A 24,904-nucleotide genomic window follows, 5' to 3' on the forward strand; every position below is an offset into this window, starting at 1 on the left:
GATCTACTTCAAAGCAGGGCCAGCCCAGGGGACTGCTGGGGAGACCCCCCCCCTCCTGGGATCAGGCCCATCAGGTACTCAGTCATCAGGCGGGGCCCAGGGCCCTGCTGAGCTCATTAGCACAAGGGAGTCACTAGGGGTGGGGGAGGTCCCGCCCCGCAGTGCGGCTGACCTGCGTCGAGGCCACGCAGGCCCAGTGGAAGCTGAGTGGTGTCTGGTCACCATCCTCCAAGTTGGGGTCATAGGACTTGCTCCCATCCAGCACCAGGTCCTGAGTATCTGACCACACACGGTACGAACCACCCTCGATAATGGGCACCAGGCGCTCGGGGACCACTGTCACATTGGCCTGGATGCTTTGCGCCAGTGGTGTGTCCCCAAATGACACCACAAACACAAAGCAGTAGTGGCCCACGGGCAGTGCCAGCCGTGGCACCACCAGCTGGGGCCGGCTCATGTCCACGTTGGGCAAGGCCACACGGGCCATGCGTCCGAGCCGCTGGCAGCTAGTGGTGCGGTACACCTCCCAGCGGTACTCAGTCTGGTAGGTGACGCAGTCCCGTAGGTCAACATGGGCTTCAAGGTAGTTGCGCTGGGAGCGCCGCATGAGCACCTGCAAGGGCAGGGCCACCTCCACTCCAGGCTCCCTGCAGGCCAGCACGTGGACGGTGATGGTGGTCTGTGCCACAAAAAAGCTCACCAGGTTGGAGGCATTCACCTCTACACGGTAGTCCCCAGGCCGCAGGTAGGAATGGTCAGCCCAGGGCTCCTGTGTGTCCTCAGCCGGGGCCCCATCCCCAAAGTCCCAGTGGTAGGCCACACGCCGGGCACTGGGGCTCGTGGCAGCCTCGAACCGGGCTGAGCGGTTGGTGAAACAGCGGCCGCTGTGCAGTGCCACGTGCTGGATGACATCCTGGACCTCAACCACCAGTGTGCGGTTCACACCGCCCAGATCGTTGAAGGCACGCACATGGATCTCCAGCAGCCCCGCGGCCACAGGGGTGTACGTGACATCGCGGCCCGACAGGATGACCAGCGAGTCCCCCTGGACCTTCTGCAAGGAGAAGTACCACGCATAGGCGACACGGGAGCCCCGCTGCACCCGGGCCGTGAAGTTCCTCTCAGCACCCGTGGCAATGCCGGGCTCGCAGCAGTTGGGCACCTGGAGCCCACCCACGGTCTCCAGCACCAAGATGCGCACCTGGGCCTGGGCCCTGCTCACGTGGTTCTCAGCCTGGACGCTCACTGCGTGGTCCCCAACGCGGGGGAAGCTGTGGGAGAACTGAGGCCCAGAGAGCACCTCAGGGACGGCCCCACTGACCTGCAGGCGGAAGCTGACAGCTGAGCCAGTGGCCAGCAGGATCTGAAAGTGGACCGGTTGCCCAGGCGCTGCCACCTTGCTGCTGGCCCAGAGCGCCAGGCCCACAATGGGCTCCTCCACTGTGAGGCTGTGTGTGGCTACCAGCCAGCTGACTGCATTGGAGGCGTTGAGCTGAACAGAGAAGGTGCCGGCATCAGGGAAGACCATGGTGACATGCTGGCCATGCTTGCTGCCACCCAGAGCAGCCCAGCACCAGCTCACGTTGCTGCCCGAGGCCAGCTGCCCCCAGAAGGGCACAGTGGAGCTGGCTGCCACGAAGCCACGGCCTAGCTCACCAGCCCTGATGCTGAGACCGCTCACAGGCACCTGCACAGCCACCTCAATGGTGGCGTTGATAGAGCCCAGTTCATTCTTGGCTGTGACTGTGACCAGGTGCAGGCCGGGGGTAACAAAGGCATGGAGGGTGGAGGGCTCTGGGGTCTCCCAGCTCAGCCCGTCCTCCAGGGACCAGATATAAATGACACTGCTGCCGCCAGCCAGCTCAACATGGAGAGTGACACTCGTGTTGACAGCAGCTGGGTTTGGGGAGGCGGCCGCAGAGAGCCACCCCACAGGTTCCACAAAGTCCACGGTGCGAGTGGCCGAGACACTGCCCAGCATGTTGGTGGCCCGCAGATGGACATGGTACGTGCCGGTCTCGAGCACAGTGAGCAGGAAGGTTTTCCCACTGCCAGCCAAGGCCAGGCCACCGTCCCGCTGGGCAGTCCAGCTGTAGGAGACGTTGGTGCCATCATGGACCACGGCCTGCAACTGCAGCGTGCGGTTAGTGGGGAAGCAGCATCTGCCGCCACCGCCTACCACCTGCAGCCCCTCGATGCGCTGCAGGACATAGACGAAGATGCTGTCCTGGGCGGCGCCCACCTCGTTCTCGGCTGTGACGATGATGTTGAAGGTGCCCACCGAGCGGAAGGTATAGGAGATGGTGGGGCCCCCGGGGATGGGTGTGCAGCGGTCACAGAGCACCCAGCAGTAGTGCACGTCACTGCCTGCCTCCAGCAATGTGCTGAAGCTCACACTGCTGTTCAGGGGCACCACCGTGTGGCTGGCGTTGACACTGAGCCCCCGTACACGCTGCTGCACTGTGACATTCAGCCTGGCCTCGCTGCGGCTCACCTCATTCCAAGCCGCAACCCTGATGGCAAAGCGGCCTGTGCTATTGTAGACATGGGTGACCGTGGGGCCCTCAAGCTGCCCGCCATCCCCCAGCTCCCACAGGTAGGTGGCGGGGCGCCCACGGCCCACAGCGGAGAGCAGGTAGGGCTGCTGCAGCTCCAGCACATGGGAGCTGTTGACCTCGATGCCTGTGAGCTCCACGGGCTCCTGCACCTCCACGAGTGCCGAGTCGTTGGCAGCCGAGACGTTGTTGGACGCTGTGACCGTCACCAGGTAGGAGCCCGAGTCTCGGTAGGTGACCGTGGCCTCGGGGCCCCCGGTGTGGGCGGCAGCCTCCGTGCCAAAGTCCCAGGTGTAGCGGTAGGGAGAGGGGGGCCAGGCACAGGCCGCCAGCTGGGCCGCATTCCCAAGCTGCACAAACTGCCTCTCAGGCCACAGGGTGACGTTGCCCACCTCGGGCTCCACACACACGATGGTGAAGTAGTGTGCCTTATTCACGCGGCTCGACAGGACCAGCGCCAGGGGAAACGTGCCACTCCGTGTGAAGTTGTGTGTCACTGTGGGGTCCCCCTGGATGGTCATGTTGGGTGAGCCGTCCCCAAAGGTCCAGTCGAAGATGTGGAGGGCAGGGTTCCCGGTGACGTGGGCTGTGAGACGAGCATGGGGCTGCTCAGGGATACAGCCCGTGGGGTCGATCCACAGCACCTCCAGGACAAAGACCTGCACAGAGAGGCTCTGGGCCAGCCGGCCAGCCGGGCTGGACGCTCCCACAGTCACCGTGTAGTTCTGTGCCCGTAGGTACACGTGCTCCACCGTGGCCTCAGGGCCTGAGAGCACCGTGCCATCCCCCATGTCAAAAGTCCATGTGACATTGTCACCCGACTCCAGGGTGGCGCTGATGACCACTGGTGCGCCCTGCTCCACAGCGGGGCTGAGCCTCACGCCCAGGCCACGGAGCCTGTCAAGGACACGGATGCTGGTGCAGGCCGCAGCACTGCTCACCGTGTTGTTGGCCTCCAGGCAGACATGGTACATGCCCCGTGAGGCAAATGTGTGGTTGACCTCAGGCTGGTGCTGCACCAGGGCTGGGGAGCCGTCCCCAAAGTCCCATGAGTAGAGGACGCCCATGGGCGAAGGCAGCGGGTGTGGGGAGAAGGTGACAGGCTGTCCCGCCACCAGGATGCGGCTGCCCACAGCCACAGCCACGGCGGGTAGCGAGGTGCGCACACTCACAGGTACTTGCCGAGTCAGGTTCTCGAAGGCATTGGACACGAGCAAGGTCAGGTTGTACACACCTGGGGGAGAGGCTGTTGTGAGGCCGGGGCCGAGGCCACCGCAACCCGCTCGGCAGAATCTCTACCGAACCCCACACCGCCACATGTGGGCCTCTCGGGAGGGGCAGGGGCAGGGCCCAGGTTAGACGTGAACAGAGGGCACCCTTGGCCCCTGCCTGGGGGTCCTCATGGGGAGGCATGTGGGGTGAGGCCGGCACAGGGGCGGGGGTTGTGCAGGCATGCTCAGGCTGACAAGGGTGGACGCCAACGCAGGGCCCGGCCGTGGGAGCCTCTGTTTATCTGGCCTTCTGCACGTGAGGCTTCTGGGGTTTTAACAATGACTGAGAGGCAATCGCCCTTCCCCCTCAAAAACACTCAGAGAAGGGGACAGGGAGGGCCAGTTTCTGACCAGCAGACCTGAGTCGTGGGCTCAGCAGCCCAGCCCAACTGACCCCGACACCCCTCCTCCACTCTCGGGAGGGCAGGGCCCAGGCTGCACGGAAGGGGCTGTCCCCAGGCCAGGCCGCAGTCCCCCCCACACCTGGGACTGTGTAGCTGTGCGTGACGTTGTGCTCCACCAGCACCTGGGCCACTGTGGGGTCCGGGACCTGGAAGGACTTGCTGTACGGAGGCTTGAACTGGCCCGTCACCTGCTCGCCATCCCCGAAGGTCCACCTGCCAGGGCAGCAGGTGGGCTGTGAGCAGCTGTAGGTTGCACTGGGGGGTCAGCTGCTTCCACAGGGGTGCCCCCAACCCTGCTGAAGCCCCCACCCCTCTCAGGGTCCTAGCCACCCAGCACCTCCCAACAGAGAAGTGGCTGAGGAGAGAACCGGGCGCCAGCCTGCTCAGGCCTGGCCCAGCGAGCTCACAGAAAGGCCACATCCACGGCTGTGTCCACGAGCACGTCGGCAGCCAGCGCTAGTGTGGCACCGAGGGGCAGCACGGGCGACACCACAGACATGCGGAGGCCCTGCATCCTGTGCATGCGCTCCACGGTGACGTTGTAGTTCACAGTGACGTTGCTCACGTGGTTGGAGGCCGTCAGCTGTGGGGACAGGCAGTGGACGGTGGGCTGCCTGGGGGCAGGCCGCAAGGCAGCATGGACGGAGGCCCCCGCACTCACCCTCAGCTGCGTGGGGTCCTTGGGAGCAGAGCGGAACGGGAAGCAGAGGGGAGCCCCAGCGCCTGCCCCCCAACTCCACCCCGCACGCCCCGCCCACCGAGAGCTTGAAGACAGCGGCGCTCTGGTAGATGACGTTGAACACCACGTTGTGGAAGGTCAGGGACTGCTTGTCGTCGATGGTCCAGCGGAAGATCACGTCTGAACCGGCCTCCACCACGGGGCTGTACCTCTGTGGGGAGGACACAGGCGGGCTGTGTGGCCCTGCCCTGGACATGCCTCCCCGGGAGGGGTAGGGGGGACAGAGCGTGTGCCCCAGGGAGGCCACCTGGGGCCGAGCACAGGCTCACCCACCCCTCGGCCTCTGGACTCCTCGCCTTCCTCACCTGTAAGGTGACCCAGCACCAGGGCGTGAAGCGCGGACCCACATCTGAGTCCACGCACCCTCCCCAGGTGCTCCTGCTCACCCCGCAGTTGGACAGCACCATTCGGAAGGCATAGCTCAATGGGCCTCATGGTTCTAGGCGTTTCTCTGCGTCACTTGACGGAACAGGTGTGTCCAGGGCAAGTCAGGGGACACGACAGCACAGGTGGCAGGGCGGGCAGACAGCCCTTCACAGCCCTACGCAAAGGCAGCAGAGCCACAAGCCTCCCTGTGCAGAGTGGTCGCCCCAGGACCGGGACAGCCCCTTCCCAGGGGCACCAACAGTGGCTGGGGGGCGCCAGGCCCCACCCCCAAAAGCACTGGCTTTAGCCAGGTGGGAACACAGCAGGGGCTGCCCAAACCGCAGCCAGGCTCCATGAGGTCTGAGGCGGGCCAAGAGTTCGACGTGTTTCTTGAGCAAATAGGCGCACTTGGGAGCCACTGTTCCAGTGGCGACTTACCGGTGACAGGAGTCAGTGCAGTGTGAGGGGCTCCTAACTGCCTGGCCACACCGCCCTGCATCCCCATGACCCGGCAGGCCCCCTCCTCACTGGGGAGGGGCAGGGCACCCTGCGGCCCCACTCACCACCAGGACGCCCTGCAGCACGCGGGCCTCGGGGCGTGGCGTGGCCCGGAGGCCGCTGATGGGCTCCTCCGCCCTCACTGGCAGGCTGAGGTTGGCACGGCCGGCGCTGTTCTCCACCACCACCTCCACGGCGTGCTCACCCTTGCTGAGCCCAGGCAGCGCCAACACTGAGAACAGGGTGGCATTGGCCTTGGCACAGCCAGGCACCAGGGCAGCCACTGTGGCGGGGCAGGTGGCCTCAAAGGGTGCGCAGATGCTGCCCCCAAGCCAGTGCGCTGTGGCTGTGGCACTGTCACCGGAGTCCACCTGGAGCACCAAGGCCGAGCCGTTGGTGGACACATAGAAGTGGCCATCTTGGGGGGTGGGGTGGACGACTCGTAGCCCAGCCACTGGGGACAGCACGGTGAAGCTGCAGGACAGGTTCTGCCTGGACACACTGTTGCCCACCATGGCCCGGACCTCATAGTGCCCTGGCCACCGCAGCCCCGGGTTGGGCCTCATGCCCAGCAGCGGGGTGAGCTGTTCCGTGGCAGCCAGCAGCCTCAGTGTGCAGGCAGGGCCGGCTGGGGCCGCCTCCAGCTGGGCGGGCAGGCGGGTCAGCCAGGCCGAGGCACTCGTGGAGAAGTACGGGACCTCGGAGCCAGAGTGGCTGTGCGCTGGCGGGCAGTGCAGGAGGGCGCCTGCCCCAGCATCATGCTGCAAGCTGATGAGGTCACCGGGGAGCAGGGGGCTGTCTTGGCCATGGAAGGTGACCTACGGGAGGGGGAACTGAAGCTGTGTCAGGCCCTACAGTGGGCCAACAGGATCCCCTGGATCTGGCCACCAGAGCCACCCCACAGGGGTCTCAGCTCACAGTCACTCATTCCACCAGGCTTCCCAGGACCCCAGGTACTCGTGGCGGGGACAGCCCTCCGGGACAGCCTCAGACAAAAGTCACATGCAAGGGCAGAGAGGGCCTCCTGGACTGGGGGGCCTCTGAGGGATACTCCTCTGAAGGCCAGGAGAGGCCAGCCCCACCAAGACAGAGGGAGAGTCCTCCCAGAAGGCCCTGCACAGTGCAAAGGCCCTGGGGAGACCAGCTTCACACTGAGGGATGAGGCTGGAGGGCGTGGGGCAGGGCAGGAACCTGGGGCTGTGGAAGAATCTGCACTTTGTATCTGGAGAGGCCCAGACCTAGGGAGCTTGGAGGCGGCACGGCACCAGGCCTTGAGGCCGACGCACCGAGTACTGGGCCGGCGGCCCAGCCGGCACGGAGAAGAGGAGCTCCTGCCACAGTGTGTAGGAGGCCCCAGGGCGTCCTGGCCCTGGCGAGGACCCGTTAGCACAGGCCTGAGGGCGGCAGGGGGCATCTAGTGGCAGGCAGATGTTGGATCTGGGGCACAGGTATCCCCCTGGGGTGCACGCAGGGACCAGCTCGGTCCTGTTCTCCAGGGGCCTGCTGTCAGGTGCACTGCTGTTTTCTGGGGCTCCTGCAAGGAGAGGAGGGGTGTTGGGCCCAAGTGTGGTAACAAGCCTCAGTCAGGGACACCCTGCTGTGACACAGCCTTGCACCCCGGCCCCTGCCCTCACTCCCCACCCAGGCAGGCCCCTCCCAGTCTGTCCTTGAGACCCCAGGTGTGAGTTGGCATCTCTGTGGAATCCACCCTGTCCACCTCGAGGCTGGAGGCCCAGGGGACGAGAGGACATGACAGCACAGAGAGGCCCCCCAAGCCCCCCAACCCCACCAGGATGGAGCCCCACCTGCTCCTCCCTGGGGCCGGTGCACCTGCAGCCTCAGCTGGGCAGGCCGGCTGAGCGCCTGAGTCCCAAACTCAGCAGTGGTGAGGAAGGCCTCTCGGCTCAGGCCCAGGCCTGCAAACACCATCACCTGGGGGGCCAGGAGGCATGCTGTTTGGTTTTGCAGCCTGGCGGCAGCCCAGCCCCACCCCAAGCAGGTAAGTGGGCAAGAAGCCACCAGACGGGGCATTGGAGGCTTCCGTGCACCTTGTCCCACGCTGGGAAACGCCGTCCCTCGGAAGGAAAGTCAGTCTGAAACTGTCTGTGAGGGCCCCGACTTGGTTTTTAAAAGCCCACCAACAGCAAGAGAGAAGGTTCAGACCCCCTGGGCGCCCTCCTGGAGCAGGGCACGGCCTCTCCCCTCCACACTGTCTCTGCGGCACACACGGTCGGCAGTGAGGTGGAGAGAGCTTGTGCTCCAGACACACAGCCCCCGGGGCACGCACACGCTCCGGACCGCATCCCGAGGGGCCGCGGGCCGCCTACCTCCACAGCCTCCTGCGGGGCTGAGAGGGCCTCCAGCTGCACCAGGGGGCTCAGGGGCCCCTGCAGGTCCCCAACGGGCGCTCCCATAAGGAAGTTCTCCGCATCCCACACGGGGCCTGGCGGGGGTGAGTGTGCAGTGTGGGACTGGCCGGCCTGGGACTGAGCCCCCGCAAGCACCCCCAGCTCCCTCCACCTTTGTTTCATCAGGGGAAGGCTCAGCTCGACAACAGCAGGCGCTCAGCTGAGGAACACAGGGGACCATAAGGCCAGGGCAGGAGGGCCCCCCGCCCGGCAGTGGCCCCAGCACACCTCCAGGCTGCAGCTCACAGACGTAGCTGTGCGGCGCGGAGCACAGGTCCGTGTTGCACTGGCCGGCGGGCCCGAGCCTCACGCAGCGCTCAGCCGAGGCGGGGTGCGGCTCCCCGGGAAGCCAGTTCTGGCAGCTCTCCAGGCTGAAGGCCTCCGCCAGGGGCACGCCTGCCACCGTTCCCTCCACAGCAGAGAAACCAACCCACACATCCAGGCTCCTGAAGCAGACAGTGCGGTGCGCGTGTTCAGGGGGCTTCCTGAAGACAGGTGCCCCTTAGTCTGCCTTCTCTCTGAGCATAGGCTCCTCACAGCAGCCCATCTGCTGGGCCCTGTCCCTGCCCCTGCTCTCCAGATGAGGCCCAGAGACATGCCCTGGCAGGCAAGGCCCACGCAGTTCCCACCCTGCCACACACGCCCATATAGCCTCAGCGGCCGAGGGCCACACAGACCCGTGCACATCAGAGGGATGCCATTTGGGGGCCAAGACACCTGCGTATAAACCCCAAACGGGCTATTCCCCACAGCTCTGCTAGGACAGGCAGACCGTTCTGGAGGCAGGGCTTGTGGACACTTGGGCAGGGACGGGGGAGGAGGTGAGTGCTCAGAGCTGATGTGGAGTGAACGCAGGCATGGCCTGGAGGACTTGGGGCCTCGGTCTCCCCTTCTGGACCCTGAGGATGTCCATGGTGTGATCCGTGGTCCAGTCAGCCCTCTCCCATACAGGGTTCCTGGGAGAGGTGGGGCTCTGGCCTCCAGCCCCACCAGCCACAGCAGGTGCTGAGGGCAGAATGAGACCAGGCAGAGTGGCCCCTAATGCCCACAACAGGGAAGCCCGCTTGCCCACAGGCCTGGGGTGACAAGAACATCCACGAGGCTCCTTGTGCACAGCGGCACCGCCCACCCAGGTCACCAGAACCGTCCCACCCCCGCCAGGAGGGCCCCAACACAGGACAGGCAGGCAACAGGATACAGGTCTGGAGGCACCTCCCGCAGCGGGCATAGACCCCCCCCGCACCCACATCTGTGTCCAGAGGCTGATGGGAACAGCCGTCAGCTGGGCCCTTCACCTCACGTCCAGGAGGCAGGCTGGCCAGCTGCACACAGCACCCCCTCCCCTCCTCTCCTCCTGGCCCTCCTCAAGCCTCGGGCTCGGCCCCACACAGTGTTCTGGGGCCCGGACGCCCAGCCTCTCGGAGGGTGGGCGCAGGGTACCTGGTGACCCGGGAGACCAGGAAGTGCTGGATGGCAGGGCTGTCCACCATGGCCAGGGCGGCCCCGGCCCAGGCTCGGCACTGCTCCTGAGCCTGCAGCCAGGCTGCCTTCTCTGCCACCAGCCGGTAGCAGTGCCCATTACCAGGGAAGATCTCGGTGTCCAAGGGGCAGAGCGGATGCACCACTTTGGGGTTGGCAGAGGGATGGGGGCATCAATGTGGGTGCCCAACCAGGACCCTGCCCCCCCCTCTGCCAATGCTGGGCCTGGAAGTGGGGAGGCCCCCACCTTGGGCCGGCTTGTCGCCCAGGGTCATGATGCTGTAGGTGGCGTCCAGGTCTGAGCCGCCACGATTTCGGACACTGAGCTCGAAGGTCTCCTCACTCCGCACCGAGACCAGACACACGAGCTCCAGGGCGGCAGGCGCTGCCTCCACCTTCACGTCCACCCCAAGCCAAACTGAGCCAGCCCCCTGGGCCAGCACAGCAGTCACGTGATAGCGTCCGGGCAGTACATAGCGGTGGGTGGCGGCCGGACCGGCCACGTCCACCTCGGGGGAGCCGTCGCCAAAGTCCCAGCGTGTGGAGCTGATGGGCAGTGAAGCAGTGATGTGGAAGGCTGCTGGCTGGCCGGAGGCCAGGGGTCCTTGGGGCCCCACCAGGGTGGCCCCTGGGGAGGCAGGGAAGATGTTCTGGAGGAGGGTGGGGCCCCCACAGGCAGGAGCAGGGCGCAGCGGGGGGCTGGAGCAGAAGCGCAGGCAGGCCGAGGAGGCGTTGGGGGGCTGGGCCGTCCCGCACAGGCACTGGCCCCGCTCTGAGAGGGCCGCGAGGCCCTGGCCAGCTGCGAAGCAGAAGGCACTGCAGGCCTTGGGCGCCAGAGGGCCCTCACGGGCAGTTCTGAAGGCCACCAGGGTCAGGGCACCACCAGAGCTGTTGCTGGGGAGGCAGGCAACATACTCCTCACCTGGAGGGGCAGACGAGCCAGTCCTGTGCTGTGCCCATCCCACTGTTTTCTGCCCCGTTTGCAGGCCACATCCCCCTACCTGACCCTCCACCAGCTGCATGCCACTTGGCACCGCCCCTGACTTCTGCCACCCAGAAGGCCTTCCTGACCCCCAACTGGGCAGTCGGCCCCTGTCCTTATTCCCCAGGTGCACCTGTCCCCACGTCCTCGCCTCCCCACCCCAGGCTGGTGACCCCAGGCACCTGCATCCCACCTGCACTCACCGCAGAGGCTGTCTGACAAGGGGACGCCCAGGAGGGGCCGGCCAGCCAGGGGGCCGGGCCCAGCACACGTGGCTGCCTCGGGCCGCAGCACGCGCACCTGCTGCTCAGCCGCCCAGCGGGGCAGCCACACCAGGCCACAGTCGCACTCTAGCGGATTCCCGCCCAGGTTTCTGTGGGAGGGGCTGGGTCAGGTGCTCAGCGGACTGCTGGGCAGGGGTGGGGGCCTCAAGGAAGGGTCTGCCTCGCCCCCCACGAGCAGCTGCGTGACCGGTGCGGCATCCCACCACCCCCGTGGTAGCACCAAGGTCTGGCCCTAAACTGGGGAGGTGTGGAGGCCGGAGCAGAAGACCAGGGGGCTAGGGGGGCCAGACCCAGCCACTGACACCCACCAAAAACAACACAACTTACATTTCACTTAAATTAAATAAATTAGCAAATATTCCTTCTTCTAATGTAGAAATCTTATTGTTGCTTATGTCCCTGGAAGAAAGGGGGGATTCGGCAGGGTCTGAGAGAAGCCCCCATAACTGCAACAGTGACAGGCAGCTGCCACTTGCCCACCCTGTAGAATCCAAGACCCCCTGGAGGGGACACTCACAGCTGCGTCAGCGCGGAGAGCTTGGCCAGGAGCCCGGCGTCCAGCACCTGGAGCAGGTTGTGGGAGATGTCCCTGGGAGCAGAGTGGATGCGGGTCAGCACTGGAGCCCTGGGGACAGCACAAAGCCGACCCAGGCCCACCCCAGAAGCTCACCAACACCCCCAAGGTGCACCCTCCCACTCTCTCAGCTCCCTATAACCAGGGCCAAATGGAGGATCCAAATGAGCTCTCACATGGGGAAACTGAGGCAGGAGAGAGCTGGGGCCCCTCACACCCACCATTCCCCACCACCCCACAGTGCCTTGCCCCCTGGCCCAGCAGGGTTAACCGACACCACGGAGCGCAGACTCCACTCCCCTCCACACAGGGCTCACAATACACCACGGCAGCCCAGGAGCTCAGCCCCAGGCCCCCGAGAGGCAGTGGGTACAAAGACCAGGTAAGTGGGGAGGGGGTGGGCAACCCCGTATCATAGCAATGGCGACAGCCCATATTGAACCTCAAGGTTCACACCACCCCAGTAAGAGCCCTAGATACGAAGGTAACACACAGGAAGCATAACTGGGTGAGAATCATCAGGAAAGGCTGGAATATGGGTTACACTAAATCGTGCTAAAGATGTCAGCGCAGAAGGGAGGGCGAGGAAGCAGAGGCACCTCCTAGAACAGACTCTGACCTGCAAGAACCACACAAAGACAGACGGGATTATGTGTCAGGGACACAAACGACCAGGAGCTGGATCTCAGTAAACCCCAGGAGGCTCAAAGTCAAATGTAACCATACTGCAGAGCCCATCACACCAGAAGAATCAGAACAGGCTCATTTCCAAAGCACGAAAACATGAGCAGAAATAAAGCATCAAAAACAAGAATATCCAAGAACATAAAAAAATGCAACATCCACGAAAAATATAAAATCACAAAACAAGCTACAGTCTGGGAACAAGTGCCGGCACTTTAGCTGACAGACTAAGGCCCACAACCCCCTTGATTCACACTGCTGACAAATCACAGGAAAAGCCAGCTCTACTAGGAAAAAAAAAGGCTAAAAACAAGAGGCGGTGACCAAAAAAAGAAAGCAGGCATCCCAACTGTGTGGGAAACACCTGAGACACGGATGGGAACAGAAGTCCAACAGTGCTGTTGACCCGCCCGTCCCAGGCATTCAGAACCCCGCGGCGCTGGCGACAGGCGGTGAGCGCCCGGCCCTCCTGGTCAGCGTGCCACCACCCCTCTGGGAGCTTCAGAGCATGCACGCATCGGCCACTCCACCTTCCTTCTGGCAAGCAGGCCAGGGGCCCTGTCCCCTCCACCCATCCCCTCTCGGGACAGGACCGTGGACCACCCTGACTCTGCAGACCCCGCCAGCTGCCTGCTCCATCCTCCTCGTGCCCTCCCTGGGCTCCCCCAGCCCCCGCAGACTCCCTGCCTTGGCCTCCAGACTGATGAGGCCTGGGCCTCCCACCTAAGGAGCCTCTGCTCACCCTCTCATGTCCCCGGAGCACCTCTCACCAACCCTGCTCTTCCCGCACTGCCCATCCAGTCGCACAGGGGCCAGGGGAGGTCCTGTCATCTCCAGGTCCTGCCGACCGAGCTCCTCAAACACCCAGACCCCCATCATTGGCCTGGCCACAGCAGGTCTAGACCCCTATTCTTGGCACCTGCCCAAGCTCCAGTGGCAGTGTGGGGGTGTCCTCGAGCCCAGTTCACATCAGTCACCCTCTGGAATGGGTCCTTTCTTCAGTATGCCCCAAATACAGCAGGAGCTTCATAAGAACAGGCGGCTGTAAAATCGAGGTCCTCCTGGAGACCAGGGCGCTGCGGGCCAGCCAGACTGTGGCGTCCACACACAGGCTCCAAGGACTCACCCACGAGCACAGGGAGCCAGGCTCAGGAAAAGAGCCCACTCCAGCTCCTGACCGCTGCTCCTCCCTGGAGACCTGCGGGCCACCACAGGCCTCAGGGTGACGGGTGTTTGAATCCTGGCTCTCTGTCAAGGGCTGGGAGCTGAGAGCTGGGTCTCAGCCAGACTGCTGCTGTTCTGGCTTCCCACATGCCAGGGGGCCACCCCCAGTCTACAGATGACCTGTATGGGGGCAGGATCCGAGGGGCTCAGTTTCCCTTCCGGCCCCCACTAAGGACACAGTTAGCTCACCCCTGGGAGACTGGTCTCTCCTCCATGCGGTGGATCAGCCACCACTGCTGCATGGACCAGACGGTAGGGGGACATCACCCTCCACCGGCCTCAGCCCGCCTGGGCGGCAGCAGGCCATGGGCAGCCCCACACTGAGGCCTCAGTCAGAAGGCACAGGAGGTAGGCGGGCAAGACACAGCCACTCAGGGACGCAGGGGCTACTGCAAGAGGGGCTACCAGGGTGACCTCAAACAGGACCAGACAGGCAAGTTGAGTGGGGCTGGGATGCTCCGGGCAGAGGGATCTCTGCCAGACTGGCCGGGGTTCCGTGGGGCTAGAGGCCACAGCTCCTGCCAGGACCAGGCAAAGGGCCCGACCAGGTGGGGGCATAGGACACCCAAACTGACAAGTTCTACTTTAGCAGGAAGTACAAAATGGCAGTGCAGGTGCCCCTTACCCAGCAACGCCACCCTCGCCCTGCAAGCCAATGGCTTTGGGAACAGTGGAGCCACTCGCGCTGAGAGCCACAGATTCTCCTCCCCTGGCCCTCTTGTCCCAGCGGCGGAGAACCCTGGCCTTCAGGCAGGTGCAGCCCGGCTGGTGCACAGGCAGGAGGGGCTGGTGCAAAATGCAGCCCCACACCCTGCAGCTGTCCCACAGAAGTGCCAGCAGCACGCACACAGGAACAACCCCATTCTCGAGATCAGGCAGGTCCCCGCGACGTTCCACTCTCACTCTGCCACTGGAACAGGAGGAATGGGTTGCGGGAGCTTCCGTGCAAGAGGGGACAGACAGGCTGCCCAAGGGGCCTGGAGCAGAGGTTTCCAAGGGAAGCAGAAGGCAAGGGGGCGGGCCAGGGGGCCTGGGGACACCCTGGCAGAGGTCAGGGCAGCAAGGCTGCTCATCCCAAGAAGTGGCCTGTCCACTGGCAGTGGGCTGAAGGCCAGAGCCCTGCCTGGCCCACCAAGCTAGGCCCCCTGACAAGGCACAGACTCCTGGAGCGTCTGGGTTTCCCGTCTGGAGACAGGTATGTGTGTGCACTCAGGTCCCCTCCCCCCAAGGGCTGTGGGACAGGGGCCACGGCCAGAGTTTGGGTTCCAGGAACACCAGGAGCAGAGAGGCCTTTGGGGGCCAGGGGGCACAGGGGTGGGACCTGCTGGCAGGGTCCCCTCCTCTCCCCCACCAATGGAGCCTTGATTCCTGTCCTCTCCCACATGGGGGACAAAGGCCCCTTCCTTCCCATCCGGCAGCCGCCATGGGGAGCCAAACGGGCACTCGCGTGTGTGTCCGGGAGTTGTGGAGGGGCAGCCATCTGGCAGATGCATTTGCTCCCAGGGCGCGCTGTGGGCAGTGCCGCTCGCTGTGTGCCTCGGGGACCCCTGCCCCACTGGCGCCATGAAGCCCGCAGCCTGGGAGACGAGGCCAAGGAGGTCGTGCCAGGAATGGGACTGGCAGGCGGCACGGCAGCCACAGAGGTCCAGTTCCCAAGGGGACCCTGGCAGGCCTGTCCACGGTGGCGTCAACCAGCCCGTTGGCCTGAAGTATTCGGTGCTGTTGTGCGAGCCGGACGCCACTGCGGGACTCTCAGAGTCCCGGATCCTTAACGGTTGGTGGACATTCCACGTACAAATTCTTTGAGGTCATCCTTATCGATCCATTCCATGAAGCTCCCAGAAGACTTCCCGGCACCCAGCACATCCCAAACCAGCCCCCAGGCACAGGGGATGCAGTGCCAGCAGCTGAAGGCCACAGGAGCTGTGCCATGCGTGGCAAGGGCAGGTCCCACCAGGCGGCTGGGGGCTCTCGCCTGGCAGCCTGGGGAAGGCAGCACACCCCAGGCCCCACCGACACCATTAATACGAGCAACGTCTGAGAGAGCCTCACCTAATAAACAATTTAGGACAGTCATGTCTGCTTTCCAAAAAGGAAAGGGACACGAGGTGTCTCCCAGCACAGGCCAAGGCGCTCCACCTCTGCACGGACCACAGCCGGCTGCGAGGCCGCAAGGGGCTGCCAGACTCCCGCTGCCGGGTCACGCACAAGCTCTGGCATGGCAGCAGCTGTGCTGCGAGGAGCTCTAGTTAGACCCACCTCTGGACTTCCTGGTGGCTGACCTGAGGGAGTCGGCAACACTGGCAGAAACAGGGCTGCAGGGGCTCAAGATGCAGCAGTGCTGGGGACACAAGGGTGAGTGCAGGCACAAGATGTGCCCAGGGTGCCAGGGACGCTCCTCAGCCAGGCTTCAAGCAGAGGAGGAAAGAAGGAAAATCTCTAAAATGTTTTTCCACATCTTGTTTTCTGGAAAACCCATCATGAGTGGTGGTGGTTGGGGGCCTCTGTGGTGCCTGAGAAACCAGGGCAGGCCAAGCTCAGTGTCCAGGCCGCCGCAGCAGTGCCCACCCTGGCCCTCCAGCTCAGGGCTCCAGGCCCTGCTCTGCCTCCCCCAGCCCACTGAAGCCTCACCCCTGCCTCAGGCACTGGCCTAGTGCTCCCTGCACTGCAGCGCAGACAAACCCCTTCTCCACGGCACTCACCTGGGCCTGGGGGAGACACACGGTGCACAGGAAACACCAGAGGGCCCCACGGCCCTACTGAGCCAAGCTCCTGTCCCTATGGGCAGCTCCAGGACAAGAGCCAGGTGCCACTGCACAGGCCCCGAGCCCCAGCCTGCCCCCAGGTGTGGGGAACATCTGCACAGGCCATGTGGGCTGGGGGCACTGTGGATGCCGGGGAGGGGCTGGGGGCACTAGAGGGGTACACTGGGGGGACACTGGAGGGAGGCTCTGGAGGGGCCACACCAGGGGGAAGTGGGAGCCTCCTCCAGCCCCACTGCCCACAGCCCCGAGGTCCTGAACGGCCACTCGCCCACATCTCCATCCGCTCTTGCCATCACTGTTCTGGGGGACACCAAGGCAGCCGCAGGCCAGCCCTGCCCTACTCCAGCCCCTTGGGCTTCCTCCACCCGCAGGTGATGCCATCGTGGTCAGAGGCCCTGCCCGCACACTCAGGTTCCTGCTCCACGTGGGGACTGGGGGTCAACGATGATGAGAATGACAAGGGCTTCGAGGACGACACCCAAGGCCCTGGGGGCCGCCCACGGGAGCCCGACACAGTGGCTGAAGCAGCAGTGGCTGGCCAAGCACGACAGCAGCCCCACTGGGAAGAGGCCTGGCGGCCTGGCTGGACAGCACACCGGAGAGGTCCTGGGCCAGCGCTGAAGGGGTCGGGCCAGCTCGCTGGGAGAGGGGGAGCCTGGGGACCCATACACACCGCAATGGCACGTGTGTCGCCTCCCCAGGCACCAAGGAGGGGGCTGGCGGGTGGACCCCCCAGCCCACGGTCCGAGATGGCCCCTCTCAGTGCTGGCCAGACCCCCTCTGCCCCCCACACCTTTCTTCCCCTCCCCCACAATGCCCAGCAGGCCTGACACCCGCTGCCTCCCAGATCAGATGTCTTCATGAGAAGGGGGCATGAGCCCTCCCTGAGGGATCCCTTCTCCCACCATCAAGGTGGAGGCACCCAGCAGGAGATGCCAAGGGACCCCATCCTAAGGACAACGTGGCCTCCCCCTCCCCACACGGGGCGCGGCCCTGCCTGCCCTGCTCACATCCCAGGCCTTGGCGGGAGGGAGGGGAACACGTAAAGGTGAGGGGTCAGGGTGTGAGAGGCGGAGACGGAGGAGGTCCCCACAAACCACAGGTCTGGGGCAGCCCTAGGCCCCGGGTGACCCCGCACATAGCCCCATCTAGAGCTGCAGCAACGCAGGCTCCAGACCAGCAGGAAGCCTGCCCTGCAGCCCTGAACAGTCCCAGTTTCCTCCTCTGCCAAGGACGGGTGTGAGCTGGGCGGGGCCTGGGGCCAGTTGGAGCCCCCCAGGGAAACATCTGTACATTCCAGGCGCGTGTGGTCAGCGGCGGGGGCGAGCGCCAGGCCCCAGCCCACACCCTACCCGGCGCTGGCTGCCTCCCTGGAAACAGGGCTTGGGGGGAACAGGCTCCGGAGGGGCTGCCTGCAGTGTTATGTAAGCCGCTCCTCTGAGCCAGCAGCGCCTCCTCCCTCTGGCAGGACGGGACAGCACTGCGGCAGCAGGCACCTCACGCCGCCCCCAGGCCCAGACCTCCAGGAAACACAGCCTCAGTCGGCCTGGCCTCTCCCTGGAGGCCCCCCAGACTCTGCAGAAGAGGAGGTGTCCTCAGCCCAGCAAGGGGGACCCCTGGCACATCCCGTGGGAGCCAAGCCCAGGCAGGAGGGAAGAGAGGGAGCCAAGCCCCCCAAGCACAGCTGGCTCCCCACCCCTCGGGGCCCCACACCCCCAGGCCCCTGCCCACCCCTCAGCCTTGCCATGGACTGCTGGGGGCTGCTGGCCTGGGGCAACGGAGCCAATCTGAGTGCAACTGCCTCAATCTGTCTCCACTCCAGTCTATTTATGGACAGCAAGGCCGGCTTCCAGCGCCGGAAATGATGATGTTTGAATTAACAAATTCAAGTTAGAAGGCAGAGCTGATTTAAAGGAAAACATGAGAGGGCCAGCTCAGGGGCAGCCCGGGGGCAGGCTCTCCAGGGGGAAGGGCAGGAGGCAGCCAGACCCACCCAGCTCTGCACCCCCCCACCCACTGCTCCAACCAGGGCCTGGGGAGTCAGTGAGGAGGGGGAGGGTGGGGAGGGGAGGCAGCGGGTGGGGGTCCTGCCCCTCAGGCAGCCGGGCGTTCGAGGGGCTCCCTCACCAGGCTTCACAAACCACAGCTGACCTCTCACCAGGATGAGACACAGGCATCTGGTATGGTGCCATCGCCCGCCATCGCCCTCCTTGGACCCCCTAGGACCTCAGGCTGGGACAGGGAGGGGGCCCCAGGCCTCAGAGCGCAGGAAGGAGAGGAGGGTGCGGGGCATCCCCCACACTAGGCTGGGAGGACGCGGCCCGGCCCTGAGGAGGGCCACCTCGGGATCAGCGCGCCCAGAGGCGGCCTCGTAGGGGCATTAACAAGGCCAGGGTTGGGGCAAGGGGCTGGGAAGGAGGGGGCCTGCCCAGGAGAGGATCCACGTGCCGCTGGGGATTTGGGGCCACCCTTCAGGGCCGGGGAGGAAAAGACCCAGCGTCTGGGACACCCTACCTCCCTCCAGACCCGGTACAAGTGCCCACGGGAGCTGCCCTCAGCTGGCTTGTCCCTCTGTGCTGCGCCACATTGCAGGCAGCCAGGACAGGGGCGCGCCATCCCCTCTGCAGACAGGTGCTGGGCCTCCTCACCCCACCGTCACCACCCAGAGTCTGAGGACAGGAGGAGAAAAGCAGCCAGGCTCTCCCCCAACCTGGCCGGGGAGCCAGTGCAGGACCTTTGGCTTTCTGGGGCATAGGTACTAGTGCAGCATGGCTGGTGATCCCATCACCCTTGGGCTCCTGGGCATGGCCGACGGCATGAACCACCGTGACACCAGGGCTACAGAGCACAGTCTGGAGATGCAAGGCCTTGGGGCCCCCCACAGCTGTCAGCCTTGGCTGGGCACCGGCCCCCCGCCCTGCCTCAGGACAAAGCCCTTCCAGGGTGGCCCCACAGGATCCCCAAAGGGCTCCATGCCTTCAGGGCATGGGGGCTGCTACACTCAGGAACAGCACACTTTGCCAGGCCTGGGCCCACGGGCACCTCGGGGAGATGGCCCTGCCCACCTTGGCTCCCAAACACAGCCCCCTCCCTGGCACGGACGGCTGGGCACAACTGGGCCCCTTGGCAGAGACAGTCGCCAAGCCACAAAGAATGAGGTGTTCCGGGAAAAAAGGACGTGAGCTGCATTTTCCAGCTGCGTTTTGTTCACAGCAGGGCTGCAGGCACTCTCGGCCAGCGCCTCCACCGCACACTGGCCCACCCCATGGACGCAGTCCCCGCCTCGGCCGGCCGGAGACACACAGACACCCAGCACAGGGGGCCAGGCCCCAGCGCGGCGGAGCCCAGAGGGCTGCCAGCACCCAAACAGCAGAGGGGGAAATGGGATGTTCTCATTCCAGAGCGCGCAGTGGGCTGGGCCGTCCGGATTCCTGCCACTGGCGCTGACCACAGAGCATTCTGGAGGAGAATGTGTGTCTCCATCCTAAATGGCCTTCTCACTCGAAAGAAACCCCAGCCAGGGTCCCCCGCAGAAGCCAGGGTCTCCACCTCCCAGCCTGGCGGCATGGGCACCCCAAGTGGGGGAGCGAAGGCAGCAGGGCCCAGGGGCAGGACCACAGCCGGCGATGCCACCCAACCAGGGGTCACAAAATGGGCATACCTCGTCCAAAAGCACTGGTGGCACAAAATCAGAAGGCTGCGCCAGGTGTGTGCAGCCCAGGCTGGCAGCTGAGCCGTGGGGGCACAGGGACTGGCCTGTGCGAAGTTCAGTGGTGCCACATCTTTAGCCCAGAACCAGGTGAGCACCAGAGCTCAGGGCGCCGTTCATGCCCCACAACTCCACTGTTACCCTCCACACCTAATACCACATCAAAAACGCAAGCGAGGAAAACTGAGATTAAAATACAAGTGCAGGGTGTCGGGAACCTTAACAGCCACTGGGCCCTGTGTGACAGCACCTCGAGGTCAGACACGGGGCCTCCCTGCGCTGGGTGCTGAGGGCTGTGCAGGAGCCTGCTGCGTCCACCTTCCCCCGCCTCACCCTGTAGCATTGGGCGGCACAACGCAGCCTGTGAGCACAAGGGCGCCTGCTCCGGGTGCCACTTCAGGCTCTGTGCTCAGTCTGCTCTGGGGCAGGGCCAGTCCCAGGAACCCATCTCCTGGTGACAAGGCAAGGGCTCCGAGAACGTGGACAGGAGGGGACTTGGGCTACATCCACGGCGGTTACAATCGCTGAGTCCTGGGATGCCCTCATGCCCTCAGCTCTGGTCAACCCCCAAAGCTGCACCCATCATGGCGCCCACTTTGCAGGTTAGGAAACCAAAGCTCAGAGAGGCTGAGTGACTTGGCCAAGGTCACACAGACAGTGGAGGCGTTGAGATGCGAACCAAGTTGGACCCAGGCCCCCATAATGCCGGATTCCCAGGCCTTCTTCCTGGAATCAAACAGGAAGTAAGCAGGCAGGACCAGAGCGGGGTGGGTGAGCGAGGTCCCAGGAGGGGCTGGTGGGCAGGGCCTGAGCCCAGAGCCCACCGGGTCCCCGTCACAGGGGCCGCAGACCCTCAGGGATGGCACCCCTTGTGTCTAGCTCTGAGCCAGGCTGCTGGTGCAGTCCTGGGGTTTACCCTGGAGTTTGCTGGTGAAATCACCTCTGTGACACGAGTCACCAGCCATGTGACCCTAGGAAGTGATGCAACTTCAGGAGCCTTGTTTCCTGGTCTGTAAAATGGGACCAAGAATGCTTCCAACTCCCACAAGGCATCGTGAGGTAAAGGGCAGAAAGGGCTCAGCTTGGAGCCCAGCACCTGACAATTGTGGAGGGACAGGACCAGGCAGAGGTCAGGAGGAGGTGCATGCCCCTTGCTATTTTCTTCAGAGATCTGTTAATTCAGATATAATTCACATACTAAAAAGTTCATCCTTCTAAAGTGTATACTTTGGTGGTCTTTAGTATATCGTTTACCCTTTAACAACACAGGGGCTAGGGACGCCAAAGCCCTGCCCAGGGAAGAGTCTGCACACAACTTGACTCCCCCAGAACTTAACTACCAACAGCCTACTGTTAACTGGAAGTTTTACCACTAACTAGCATGTCTTGCATGTTATGCGTATCATACAATAAAGTAAGCTAGAGGAAAGAAAACGTTTTTCAAAGTGTCACAAATTTTCAAAGAATTTTCCAATACATTTATTGAAAAAAATCCCCACAGAAGTGGACCCACAGAGTTCAAACCTGGTTGTTCAAGGGTCAGCTGTGTTCTCAAGGTTGTGTAACCGTCTACCAATTCCAGAACACTCCACTGCCCCAAAAACCCCACCTTCCTTGGCCATCATCCCTGAACTCTATCCCCCGCCCCAGCTCTAAACACTGATAGGTTTTTGGCCTCCACGGATTTGCCTGTTCCGAGCATTTCCTATCGGTGGAATCATTCAACGCTTAGCTCTTCTGTCCATCGTCTTTCACTGAGCACATTTCCGAGGCTCATCGTGGCGAGGCGTATATCAGGGCTTCATTCCTTTTTACCCCTGAGGAATATCCCACGGTGTGGACAGGCTGCCTTCTGCCCACCCACTCATCTGTTGATGGACACTTGGGATTCCACCTGGCAGCTACTATGAATGACGCTGCTGTGAACGTTCACGTAAAAGTTTCTGAATGGATGTGTGCTTCATTGCCTGGACGCCTGGGAGTGGAGGTGCGGGGTCCTGTGGTTCTAGGTTCGGAGGAACCGCCAGACTCTTCCCTAGAGTTCTGTCCACCCTACGTCCGCACCAGCAGGGGATGAGAATTTCAGTTTAGCCACATCGTCACACAGCACTTGCTGCCTGCCTCTGTCTCTGGTGAGTGCCCTCCCAGTGGTGTGCAATGGTATCTCGCTGTGGTTTGATGTGCATCTCCCTGAAGGGCAGGTGTTGAACGCCTTCTCATGTGCTGACTGGTGTTTGTGTATCTTCTTTGGAGGCGTAGCTGTCGGATCCTTTGCCCAGTTCTTGGTTGTGTCATTTGTCTTTTTAGCATTGAGCCATGAGGGTTTGTCATGTATTGCGGCTCCAAGTCGCTCATCGGTGATCTGCACGTGGTCCCCCTCTGCCCTGTTCAGAGGTGTGCCTGCCCTCCAGAGAGTAGCTGTCCTCACTATTCCCACATGTGGCCTGGTTCCTGAGGGCTGCTGGCGCTGCAGGCACCCTGGTGTCAGTCCCGTCACATCCCCAGCTGTTACAGATGTGGCCAATGCCCCCCGTGCACTTCCTTGCCCTGCCGGGGACCACATTCAGGAGGCAGTAGGTGCCCTCTTGCCCACAGGTTTGGTAAATTTGCATTCCATGTCCCGTCAGGAAGCTAACGTTACACATGCCTTTACATTCTGAATTCCCAAGTGCCGGCTGCCACGTGCAGCTTAGCGAGCACAGGACCAGACTGCAGGATGCCCAGATCCCCCACTCACCGCCCACACAGCAGCCAGTGGTCCTTCTGGAAGACGCCAGCTCCGCCACTTCCCTCCAGGGCCCCTCCACGCTGCCTCACGGCAAAGGCCCCACCTCCCACCCCTCCATTACCTGGAGCCTCAAAGCTGCCTGCAGGATGCCCCCTCTGTCTGGGATGCTCTCTCAGCCCCTGGCTAACTCCTGTGCAAGTATGGAGTCTTGGCTTCAGGGTCAACCTACCCTGGGGGTCGTCCCAGGCAGCCCCTCCCCATCATCTGTGTCTGTGGTTCAACATCAGCTCCTCAGGATAACTGAGCCTCAGAGAGGCGGGCCTCGAAGACCCCTGGCACAGGCCTGGCACACAGCAGCCAGGCCCACCATCTATCTGGTGAGGGTTCGTGGAGGGGACCTTCTGATGCCCGGCCAGCCCTCAAGGAAGCAAGATACGAGGCACCCAGTCTACCAGGCGATGCACATGCCAGGCCCACAACCAGCCCAGCGGTCTGTGCCCCAATGCCAAGCCTGCCTCACACCCATGTCCTGTGCAGACATGGGGGGCTGAGCTTCTCCTGTTCTCCCTGCCTCTCTTCTGTTATTCAGGGGCAGAGGTGGGGAAGGGTAACCCCTGGGCACCCCCAGCCAACAGAAGACCCTAAGGCCTCAAAATTTTAATCAGCAAACCAAGTCCCTTTGGAGTCCCTGCTTCAATACCATTCCTAGAAACTCCCAAGACAGTAAGCGGCCTGGTATGGGCCCCTGGCCGAAACCAGCAGCACACATCCCCTGAGAAGCACTTGGCCAAAAGCAACCGCACCTGAAACTAATCAACAGAACACATCCAGAGCACAGCTGTCACATCCAGAACTTTCTGCAGTGATGAGGTCTAGCTCTTTGCTGTCCTGTACATAGTAGCCACTGGCCGCAAGTGGCTCTGAAGCACTAGAAATGTCTCACCACACAACACAGCTCCAGACCCAAGTACCCAAACGCAGAGGACAGGGGACACTCTAGAGGACACCAAGGAGGTGACACAGACACAACCCAAACCCAGGTGCTCTCAGGGCTGGTTTCTTCTATAAATTGTACGACACAGAGAGACAGAGGGAGGCAGGGCCGATACATCAACAGAGATTTAAAAGACATCAACAAGTTGCACAGTGTGCACCTTATTTGGGTCCTAATTCAAACTAAAAAACTGAACACAAACAATTTGAACACGCTGGACACAACGACATCAGGCAAATTCTCACTGCTTTAGGTGAGACTGTGCTGTTGCCATAGCCTCCAAAATGCCTACAGATCAAAGAGGAGGGCTGGAATTGGATGCAATACTGGGCAGGGATGGAGTATGGAGGGGCTGAACAGGCCACAGGGCAGAATCCGTGAGGCTCACGCCATCACTCTGCCTATGCTCTGTGTACATTCCCGTTCAACATGATAAAAAAAAAAAAGCTTCAAAAGCAGCAGCAACATTTCACTAAGTAACGTCACCCCTTTCATGCTGCCACCTCCCAGCATCGTTTAACCCAGAAAAGCCTGGAGTCTCGGAACCTGGGCCAGCCTGCGTGCCAAGTCCTGGAGTCCCCTGTGGTCCAGCTGTGGGTCTGAACATGCCTGTCCTGCTACACTCAGGCTGCCAAGGAGTCTCAAATGGAAGGATGGCTGGGAGATGCTGACAACAGAGGCACCAGGCCTGAGCCTGCCACATGAAGCTGCTGGTGACACCCAAAAGGCAGGGGGGCTGGGGTCCCTGGATACTCACACCCTCGCCCAGGAGGCTCCCTGACCGGTCTCTGAGCACAGTCCCTCCTCGTTGGAAGAGAATACTCTCCCTCCCCCTGAGGAAGGGGTCTGCAAGATTGACAGGCAGAATGGCCCGGGGGATCACTGGGAGACCTTAACATCTGCACCCAGGGACCAGTTTCCATGGGTCATCGTCCACCCTACCTCCATCCCTCCAGAAATCTCCCAGAGGCAGCTTCAGGGTGTAAAGAAGAGTGGAGTCTCCTCTATGCCCCAGTCACCTGCCTCCCCAGAGTCCCATGGCATCTCAGGGGGCCAGCAACTCTGGGAATCCTGCCGGCTCAGGAGCAGAGCCTAAAGGGACACATGCAAGGACACAGGCTCAGGCTTTGCTGCGGTGCTGAGTGCCTCCAGAGCCCCCACCTCTCTGCAGGCCTCCAGCTGACCTGCTGGTACAGTTCATTTCCCAGACAGCTCCCGGATACCAGCACAGCGCCAGGTC

General features: G+C 63.0%; 1 protein-coding gene across 3 annotated transcripts in view; it reads right to left on the bottom strand.

Annotated features, from left to right (window-relative positions):
* Positions 1-24,904, bottom strand: part of PKD1 (polycystin 1, transient receptor potential channel interacting) — a 42,537-nt gene that overhangs the window by 15,476 nt on the left and 2,157 nt on the right. For all 3 annotated transcript variants that reach the window (XR_005030853.2, XM_036915964.2, XM_036915965.2), the window contains exons 2-15: positions 11,504-11,575; positions 11,314-11,385; positions 10,906-11,075; positions 9,968-10,642; positions 9,682-9,865; positions 8,470-8,687; positions 8,161-8,276; positions 7,639-7,765; positions 7,120-7,367; positions 5,899-6,651; positions 4,989-5,120; positions 4,638-4,813; positions 4,310-4,443; positions 173-3,789 (exon numbers count right to left, since the gene is read on the bottom strand). Coding sequence is in view for 2 of the 3 variants with exons in the window: in XM_036915964.2 (XP_036771859.2) it covers positions 173-3,789; positions 4,310-4,443; positions 4,638-4,813; positions 4,989-5,120; positions 5,899-6,651; positions 7,120-7,367; positions 7,639-7,765; positions 8,161-8,276; positions 8,470-8,687; positions 9,682-9,865; positions 9,968-10,642; positions 10,906-11,075; positions 11,314-11,385; positions 11,504-11,575 (6,694 nt within the window). In the remaining variant the exon portion in view is untranslated. The remainder of the gene's footprint in view (positions 1-172; positions 3,790-4,309; positions 4,444-4,637; positions 4,814-4,988; positions 5,121-5,898; positions 6,652-7,119; positions 7,368-7,638; positions 7,766-8,160; positions 8,277-8,469; positions 8,688-9,681; positions 9,866-9,967; positions 10,643-10,905; positions 11,076-11,313; positions 11,386-11,503; positions 11,576-24,904) is intronic.

The sequence above is a fragment of the Manis pentadactyla genome, chromosome 10, assembly GCF_030020395.1.
Source record: "Manis pentadactyla isolate mManPen7 chromosome 10, mManPen7.hap1, whole genome shotgun sequence".
NCBI classification, from domain to species: Eukaryota; Metazoa; Chordata; class Mammalia; order Pholidota; family Manidae; genus Manis; species Manis pentadactyla.